This window comes from Emydura macquarii, unplaced genomic scaffold (assembly GCF_026122565.2).
Source record: "Emydura macquarii macquarii isolate MOO-44397 ecotype Brisbane River unplaced genomic scaffold, CSIRO-AGI_Emac_v2 contig_1790, whole genome shotgun sequence".
Lineage (NCBI taxonomy): Eukaryota > Metazoa > Chordata > Testudines > Chelidae > Emydura > Emydura macquarii.
Genome location: NW_027131927.1, coordinates 2,092,438 through 2,101,962, shown reverse-complemented (window position 1 = coordinate 2,101,962; position 9,525 = coordinate 2,092,438). Strand labels below are relative to the sequence as shown.

Below are 9,525 nucleotides of genomic sequence, written 5' to 3'. Positions count from 1 at the left end.
TTCTTTTCCAAGATTAATTTTATTCAGACAAACCAAGAATAGAAACAAAAAGCAGCAGCAGCAGCAGCACAATGGCTCTGAGCAACAAGGGAACGTTTCCATTAACAGTTTTATTGAAAACTAAACCAGGGGTTACTGGATGGAGCATCGCTCTGGGCAGGGGAGGGTTAGAGGCAGCCCCATCGCTGCGGGGAGCTCACTCCAAGGGAAAGGGGCAGGCCTTGTTACCAGGAATCCAAAAAGACCCCACAGAGCTCACAGCAATGTTTGAAAAACATCCTCTGCAAACCGGGGGGGGGGGGGGGGGGAGCTACGCCTCTTCCCTCCAGCTATTGCCCCATCCCGCCGGTCTAAATATCAAAGGTTTGGGCTTAAAAAAAGCCCTTTGCAAAGTGACCCCGACACACACACACACAGAGCATCTAATTCCCACTCAAACACTTGCTGCCCTGGGCTATTTTAATGAGTGGGCCAAATTCTCCCCTGGTGTAAATGATACCAAGGGGCCCCATTCTCCCTGCACCTTGCACAGTCATTTGCACCAGTGCCAAGTGAGTGCGAATCGTTACCGGCTTCATTCAGTAGCGTTTTGCATCCACTTTAAGCCAAGGCAAGCAGCAGTGTCTCTGCAAGGCAGAGAGGTAGTGGAAGGAACCCATGTGGGAATATGTTTGGGGGAAAAGTTAGTTCTTTCCCTTGGATCCTTGTTCTGGTGGGAATGGCGGGGGGAAGCGATCTGGTCCCATCTTCCTATGTGCTCTGCATCTTGCGCAGTGAGGGCTTGGGGTGATCTGGCCCTGACATCTGGCCTTCAGTGCCTGGGTCCTGCTGGAGCTAGATTAGTGATTCAGGAATACTGCACGAGCCCGAGGGGCAGAGAGAGAGACCGGGGGGGGGAGGATGGGGGTGGTGTGTTTCTGTGTCATCTATAATTTTTTTTAAAAACACTTTTACAATCACCTGCCCAAACAATCTCAAAAATAAAATGCAAATCATAATAATATTAGAGGTATCCTTTGTAAGCTATGTAGAAGCCAACACAGCTCGTTAACCAAGATCAAGATTTAGCTCTTGGCAGGTTTGTTGTATACGAGATAATAGACTATTAGCTATGAAAAGGCACCCAGAATCCAGCCCCTTTATTCCCCTCACCCCCCCCCCCACTTACAAGCCAGGAAATACAAAGTGATTGCAACCAAGGGCTTCTCCTCTGAGTCCTCCACTCCCCCCCCCCACGCATTTATCATAATGAAAAACCAGCCACCTGTCCCGTACATTGTAATGATGTGTGGAGCGCACCACACCCCCCGCGGCTGGAATATCATTGCGCCTGTTAAATACAAGCTAGATCTGCTGCTGTGACAAACGAGGCTTAGCTGGGTTATGGCTTCGTTAAGAAACGGAATCTACGTACCCATTTGTCCCCAGCAACAGAGGGGTAGCTGGAAAGACCCCCCCCCCCCCACCAAGACAAGGGCTAGAAATCAAATGACCGGGGGGGGCCTAATTAAATCCTTTCGTTTGGTGAAAAGGTCAATACTCAGGAACACTCAAAGCACCATGAAGTTAGTTAGTGAGCTACCTGTTTATTACCCTGGCTTGACTGGGGCACGGAGTGGGATTGTGCTGTAGAAGGGTGTAATTGTGTGAGGAAGGCACTGGATTAGGACTCAGGACCCCTGGGTCCATTTCCCAGCTCTGCCACTGATGCCCTGTGTGACCTTGGGCAAGTCACTGCATCTGTCTGGGTCTCAGCTCCCTGGCTGTGAACTGGGGATGTTAACCCTCTCTCTGACCGGCTCCTCCATTTAAATGGGAAGCTCTTTAGGGCAGGGACTGTCTCTTACCATGTGGGGGATGGGAGGGTCCTAATCTCCCCTGTAATAAATGTGGGGAGGGGGTCTTGAATGAGGTCACACACAGCATCGCTGGCTCACAGAGGACTACAGAAAATTCTTATCAGCCCTGGGCACTAACCAAGGGACTCAGGGAAGCCTTTCCAGGAATCCGCTGAGGTCTCTGGTGTCATTTACGTTTGAAAAAGGCTCAAACCGAAGCTGTGACAGCAGAACTCGGGGCTGGAACTATCGCCCTGTCGCGCTCCTGACCGTCGCCCAGTCCCAACGCAACGATTCATCTGTGAGATCTCCCTACGCCCGATCCCAGCAGCAACGGCCACCGCCTCGCTCTGGCGGAGAAGACGACTCCTTTGATCCCACACGAGGAGAGAACCTGCCAGTTGCTTTTAAATGGCCTTCCCCGGGGGATCCCTTTGGACTCATCCACATAAACAGTAGCGGAGCGTCACGGTAAACAAACTGCAGATGACAAAGTGAGGCTTTTCAGAACGCGGGGTCTCAAACCTCTGCTTTTTTTCTCCCGCATAGAATCAGTCATTAAAAATCAGAAGCCTGATTTCCACTAAGGCCCCCTCATACCACTCGAGCAGTGTAACAGACTCACACGCAGGACAGTTACTTGGCTTTCCTGGAAATTCCTTATCCCTTTTTACTAGGATACAAACTGTACAGTACAGAATGAGCTGCGTTTTAAGTCCCCCCTTACTCATGTTATCCTCCCTTTTCCACCTAATTCCTTTTTCCAAGCTTAGGGTTACACTTTTAAGAAGGCACCGGTCCAGGGTTTGAAAGGCATGATTGCTTTATTCTCCGCAGGTTACGTTACTGATCGTTAGTTTGCAAGCGGCTTAGTTTAAAAAGAGAAACGGAAATTCGACCACCGCAGCATCGGCACAACCATCCCCTAGAAACAGAATTAAAACCGAAGTTAAAAAAACAAAAACACAAAAAAAAAGCCCAACAAATCATTCCGAGGCCCTTAACGCATTCAGAATCGCTGGTTCCCCACGTGACACTGGGTCTGATGGTAACGGTGGCTGAGTTAGCACCAGGTCAAAGATGCTGTTTATTAAACAGAGAAAACTGTAAAAAAACCAAAAAAACAAAACAAAAAAAACTTAAGTGTCGCTTGATTATTTATTCACATTATTTTCAACAAAAATTAAAAAAAAACAACAAAAACTTCCACCAAGGAGATTCACTTGGCCCCCCTCGGGGAGGAATCAGAGCAGGGGGGGAGCCCCCCCGTGGGTTGGTTATTAGAATGGCTGGGTCCCCCCCCCCCCTTTTCACCCCGCCCAACGCTGGGGTTTGAAAGTTCGCCTTGTGGTTAGTGCTACTCTCACGCAAGCACTGCACTGTACAGAAGCCACGCTTGGGGCCACCGCTCACCACGGAGGGGATGTGCAAGTCTCTGCTTTCCCTGCCCAAGCCCAGCCTCAGATGGCGGACGATTTCCCCACCCCCGCCTCGGCCTGGACCTGTTTGGTCTTGGTTACCACCTTCGCTCGGTCTCCTCCCTTCTGCAGGATCTGCTCCTCCGAGCTGAGCTCCTCTGGCTGAGTGGAGAAACCCAGCTTGGGCATCTGGAGCTTGAATCCCTCCAGCGACCCCTGAGCCTCCCCCTGGGAGCCGCCCCCTCTCCTCTCCTGCTGCTCGGAGGTGGCTTCCAGCACCCCTCTGATTTTGGGGCTCAGGGCCAGCTTGGGGAATTTGAACTTGGAGGACTTCTCTCTGCTGTCCAGCTCGCCTCCGGGGCCAGCCTCCTGGCCCATCTCCACGTTGTATTCCCCCTTCGCCTTGGAGGTGAAGCCTAGCGAGATCTTGAAGGGCTCTGACTTGGCCTCTCGCTCCCTCGCGCCCTCTTCCAACAAGGCCATCTCCGTCCTGGCCGCTGACGAGACCACGTTCCCGGCCGGTTCCCCTTCCTTCCTCTTGAAACCCGAAAAAGTGATCTTGGGGGATTTGAGCTTGGCCACTTTGAGAGCCGGGAAGGCGCCGATGTGAGCCTCTGCCTTGGCCTCTTCCGTCCTCACCAGCTTGAGGTTCATTTCGGGGTCCATCTCTGCCGGCTTATACGGGGAGGTGAACTCCACCTGGGGCAGCTTGATGTTGCCCAGCTTCCCCTTGCCGTCCTGGGAGCCGTTCTGCAGGGAAAACTCGGCCTCCTCCCCGCTGAGCGGAGACACGGACCCTTTCCCATTGATGCCCAGCTCCAGGACCTCTGTCTTAGAGAAGCCCAGCTTGGGCAGTTTCAGTTTGGAACCCTTCTCCGGCTCCCCTTCCTCCTGGGCCAAGGGATCTAGCTCCCCGTTGACTTCCACCCCAGCCTTGGGTTTGGAGAGGGAGAGCCCGAAGCCGGGTTTCAGCTTGATCTTGGGCCTCTTTGCCTTGCCCTCCCCTTCCCCTTCCAGGGAGCCAGCGGCAGCTTCACCCTCTCCTGCCAAGAGCCCAGAGGACGCGTCTGCCCCCTTCCCTTTGGGCTTCCCCAACGCAAAAGCCGCTTTCTTCACCTTGGGCATCTTGGCCTTGGCTTCAGCCTCCTGGGTCTTGCTTTCGCCTCGGGAAAGGCGCTCGTCTCCTTCCTGCCTGGCTCTGGGCAGGCCAATCCCAAACTTAGGCAGCTTCACTTTAGACTTCTTCCCCGCGTCCGCCTCCAAAGCATCTCCCTTCCCTCCAGGAGCCTTGATGCTGACGCCGGCGCCGCCAGTCCTCTGCAGCTCCGTGGCGCCGCCGTAGGGGAGCTGAGCCCCTTCGACGTCGTACTCCGCGTGCGTCTTGGCGCTGGGGGCGGAGATCTCCAGGTCCGGCATTTTGAACAGGGATTTCACCCCCACCGTCTGTGCCTTCTCTGAACCCTGGTGGCTGTGGAGAGACGCCGGCGTGTTCCCAGCGTCCCCTTGGGATCCCGAAATCCCGAACGGCAGCATCTTGATTTTGGGCATCTTGAGCCTGGCCTCTAACCCTCCCACGTCCCCCTCCAGATCTTCAGCACGTGCTGGTTTCTCTCCCCTCACCCTGGCGTCTCCACCCATCTCAGCTTCCTCCCCCTCCAAAGCCGTAGCTTCCCCGCGGCCCACCGAGAACCCCACGTCAGGCATGGCAATCGAAGGCATTTTAAAGGAGAAGTCCGCACCCTCTGCCCCCCGCAGCTTGGGGGGTTTAAGTTCCACCTTCAGAGTCTTGGGGGAGTCTCTATCCGCCTCCCCTTGGCCATCAGAACTCGTCCCCCCAAATTTAGGCAGCTTAATCTTTGGGCTGCTCATTTCGACTCTGGGCACCTTCCTGTGCAGCCCGGATGCGTCCAGAGCAAAGTCTCTCTCTCGGCTTAAGCCAACATCAAAGCCCACCTCGGGAGCTTTCACCTTGGGGGGAGAGAATTTAGGCAGCTTGACCGACGGCAGCTTAAATTTGCCCTCGGCTTCCTCCAGGCCCTCGCCGGTGATCTCGCCCTCGGTCAGAGGCACCTCTGCGTCGGACAGCCTGGCTTTGGGCAAGGAAATATCCAGTTTGGGCACCCTGATCTTGGAACCCAGCAAGGAGGCTTCGGTAGCATCGGTCGCATGTTTGCCCCCTTCCATCTCCAGGGTGACTTTCTGGTGCTCCATGGAAAGCCCTTTAAGCTTTTGCCCTTTGAGGAGGTGCATCTCTGCCTCGGCCTCCCCCAGATCTCTAGCCAAGCCCTTCCCCAGGAAAGCCTCCCCCCCATATTTGGGCAGCTCCACCTTGGGCATCTTAATTTTGGTGTCTGCTTTCTCAAAGGTGGCATTGCCTTCTATTGGCAGCCCGACTTCACGCTGTCCCAACAGCTCCACGCGGGGTTTGGGCAAGCTGACATCCAAGTCTAGCTTGGGCAAAGAGACGCCGACGGAAGGCGCTTTGGGGATTTTCAAGCTTCCTTCGTAGCCCTGGATGTCAGCCTCGGAGACGTCCATGACCGGCTTTTCCACCCACTGCGCCCCTTCCGCCCTCACCCCGGGCACGGAGATTTGCAATGAAGGCACTTGGTCAGGTGCAGAGATCTGTAGCGACGGCATCTTAACCTTGCCCGCTTTCCGCTCGGTGCCAGGGCTTTCCAGGCCCTCGGCCGCCTCCCCGTCAGCTTTCTCCTCTTTGCTGCCGAACGTGGGCAGCTCGACCTGGGGCATTTTAATTTCTATGTTGGGCCCTTGGACGTAACTTTCACCTTTGGAGCCTCTGAAGTCGGCTTCTGCTTTCAGGTCGGCCTTGGGAGAGGAAATCTTCAGCTTTGGCATCTTCACGAAGGGGCCTTTGAGCTTCTCCGCTGGGCTCCCAGCCTCCAGGTCGGCCTCTTTGACAGCCGCTTTCCCTCTCTTGACTTTCACCTCCATCCCAGGAGCCGTCGCACCGGGGCCAGGCACCTCCGCCTCCTTCTTGCTAATGCCAAACGATGGCATTTTGAACCGGGGCATCTTCATCTTGGACTCCTTGCCCTTCGCTTTCCCATCCAGCTCACCGGACAAGGCCTCGGTGCTCCCTTTCAGTGTAAGGGACGCCCCTTTCACATCCCCCCGCGTCTCAGGCTCCACTTCCGGCCCCTCCTCCTTGCCCTTGCCCCCAAACGTGGGGAGTGAAAATTTCGGCATCTTCAACGTCATGTCGGGGACCTCGATGCTGACGTCAGGCGCGGTTCCCCCAGCCCTTGGGACCCCTGCGCCTGGGACGTCGCCCGTCCCCTTGGGCAAGTGTATGTCCACGTCCACTCTGGGGGCAGAGATGTCGACTGTGGGGAGTTTCACGGACGGCAGCTTCGCTTGGGCTTCGGAGGAGTCCGTATCGACAGGCAGCCCCGTGAGCTCCACCCTCCCTTTGGGAGTCTTCCCCTCCCGCTCCGGAGAGAACTCAGACCCTTCCACGTCGGCCCCTGGCTTCCATTTGGAGAAGGGGAGCCCAAACTTGGGCATCTTCAGCCTCAGCCCTCTGGCATTTGCTTCTGTGTCCAGCTCCGCTTCCAGCGCTGCGGCCTCCAGGCCTCCCTTTTTAACCTTTGGGCCAGAGATGCCGAATCTGGGGAAAGAGAATTTGGGGGATTTCAGCTTGGGGTCGGTCTCCGGCAGTTTTCTGCCTGCGTCGACAGCGGCTGATGCCCCCTGAAGGTCCCCGGGAAGGCCGGCCTTGATGCCCACGTCCGGGATCTTGGGAGTCGAAATTTCAACCGACGGCAGCTTCACTTTGGCCTCCAGGCTTCCCGGCTTCAATTCAGGGCTCCTGAGTTCTAGGCTGACCTCGGGGAGCTTATCCACTTTGCCCTTCGCTTCTGGCCCCGCCATCTCCACCTCCTCTTTCCCAAATGCAAGATCCACCCTGGGGATCTTCGCCACCATCCCACGTAGATCCGGGCCTTCGAAGGCTGCACCCTGGAGCTCAGCCTCTCCTTGTGCTGCGGGGAGGGCAGCCTTCACCTTTGGAGCCGGCACGTCGATCTCCACCTCCAAGTCCTTGCAGACAGCCCCGAGCTTCGGGAGCGACTCCTTGGGCATTTTTAGCTTGAGGTCCCGTCCCGTCAGGCCTGCCTCTGCCCTGAGTTCACCCTCGGTGACATCCAGCGTTGCCTTCGGCAGGTCCAGGTCAACCCCGACTTTGGGCATTTCGATCTCCAGCGACGGCATCTTAACGGACGGGAAACTCAGCCGGGCTTGGGACGTTTCCACCGCAGACTCCAGCCTCTTGCCATCAGCTTTTACCGAGGGGAGCTTCACCTCGACCTTTGGCTTCTCAACGGCTATCTCAAGCTCCGGCTTTGGCAAAGAGGCCTCTGGCAGCTCCACATCCACTGGCTTAATCCCTGGCACTGAGATATCCAGTTTGGGCACGCTTATCTTCCCAGCCGCGATCGCCAGGCCCCCAGCATCAGCCTCCAGCTGCGGGGCTTTGATTCCAGCTTTCGGTGAAGGCAGGTGGGCCGGGGTCTCAGCTTTCCCGGCCCCGCTCGGGAGGTCGAATTTCGGAAGCGACACCTGGGGCATTTTGAATCTGAACTCGGGACCCTCGGCATCGTCTGCCTCAGGGGCTTTCACCCTCCCTGGTTCCCGCGCCGCTTTGGGCAGCTGCACGTCAGCCACTTTGGGGACGGAGATGTCGATCGACGGCATCTTCACCCCGGGGAACGTCGCCTTGCCTTCGGCGGCCGGCTCTTTGGCTTTGGCGTCCGCATTGGGCTGGCGTTCCAGCAGGGAGATGCCAAAGCTCGGAATCTTAATCTTGTAACCTTTTGCCTTCGTCTCGGGGCTTTCCCCTTCCGCTTTCCCCACTTTCACTTCCACCTGGGGTACCTTGAACTCCCTCTCCACCCTGGGGGCCTCCGTCTCCTCTTCTCTGGCTTTGGACTTGGGCATCTTCGCTGTCACGGCAGGGAGCTCCGGCTCGGTCTCCCGTTCTGCATCTGCCTTCCCCCGGGGAAGGGGGATCTCCAAGTCCACCTGGCGCACACCTATGTGAAGGGCTGGGAGCTTCATCCCAGCTCTGTACCTCCCCTCTGGCCCCTCGGCCTCACCTTTGGCGGTGGGCAGAGAGAGGCCGAGCTTAGGGGCCTTGACGGTGGGCGTTTTCAGTCTGCCGTCCGGCCCTTCCACGCCCGCTTCCTCCGCTTTGAGTGCTTTGAGATCCGGGATGGGAACATCCAGCTCAATCTGGGGGACCTTGAATTTGGCTTCGTCCTGGAGTTCGATCTCCACCAGCCCAGCCTCCTCCTGGGGCTTTTTAACCTTGGGGGAAGGGACTGCGGATGTGGGGGCCTTCCCCTTGACACCTGCCTCCCCGTCCTCTCCTCCTTTCGTCTCTACGCTCCCCTTGGGCAGGGCGACTTCCAGCTTCCCCTTGGGCACCTCGACCTGCAGGCCCAGCGCCCTCGCGCCTGCTGCCTCCTTCACCTTCAGCCTGGGGAACCTCAGCTTCCTCCTCTTGGTTTCGGAGGAGGAGAGCTCGGCAGAGACGTGTGGGCTGGGCACGGCTGCCCCCACCTCGGCAGTGCTCTGGGCCCTCCTCAGCTTGGAGAACTTGGGCAAGGAGAATTCCACGTCCAGCTTCCCGGCCGACAGCTCCGTGCCGCCTGTCAAGGCTGCCGCCGCCTCCTCCGTGGCCTTAACCAGGCCCTTCACCTTCTTCTTTTTCTTCTTCATGGGTGTCAGGCTCTTAATGTTCTGGGGAAAGAGGGGAGAGAAAGAGAGAAAATACAGCCCTGTAAATCTCAGGTTCCACCTGCCGGCCCACAGCGAGAGCACCTGATGGCACCTTCAACCTGCGTGAAACCTGCCTCAATGTGTCACCGTGCGAGCCGCGGGCAACCTGCCTCCCCGTGTCTCCGTGAGAGCCGCGGGCAACCTGCGTCCCTGTGTGAGCCGCGCACCCTGTGTTGCCAATTTTGCAGCATGCCACCAGTGTACCTACTGTATCTCTGTCCCTATGTTTGCAAGAGAGCGGCATGCAATCTATAGTCCCTTATTGCCATAGTAACAGCATCCTGCTTGTGTCCTTACCACGTTAGCAGCCGTCGCCACCAGGATCTCCCCGTGTTCGTAGGTTAACAACATGTTTAGCTCTGGCTGGATGTTATCATGCTACCAGCAGCTCACTCTCTGATCACAGGAACAACTCCCTGCATTTCATCTCGAAGCGCTTCCCAACCACGAGTTAGATAAGCCGCACG

At 56.8% G+C, this 9,525-nt stretch overlaps 1 protein-coding gene across 1 annotated transcript in view; it reads right to left on the bottom strand.

Annotated features, from left to right (window-relative positions):
- The window catches only part of PRX (periaxin), a 28,289-nt gene continuing 18,764 nt past the window's right edge, over positions 1–9,525 (bottom strand). Inside the window, exon 7 of the mRNA XM_067556591.1 lies at positions 1–9,019. Within this exon, the coding sequence (XP_067412692.1) occupies positions 3,299–9,019 (5,721 nt within the window). The 3' untranslated portion in view covers positions 1–3,298. The remainder of the gene's footprint in view (positions 9,020–9,525) is intronic.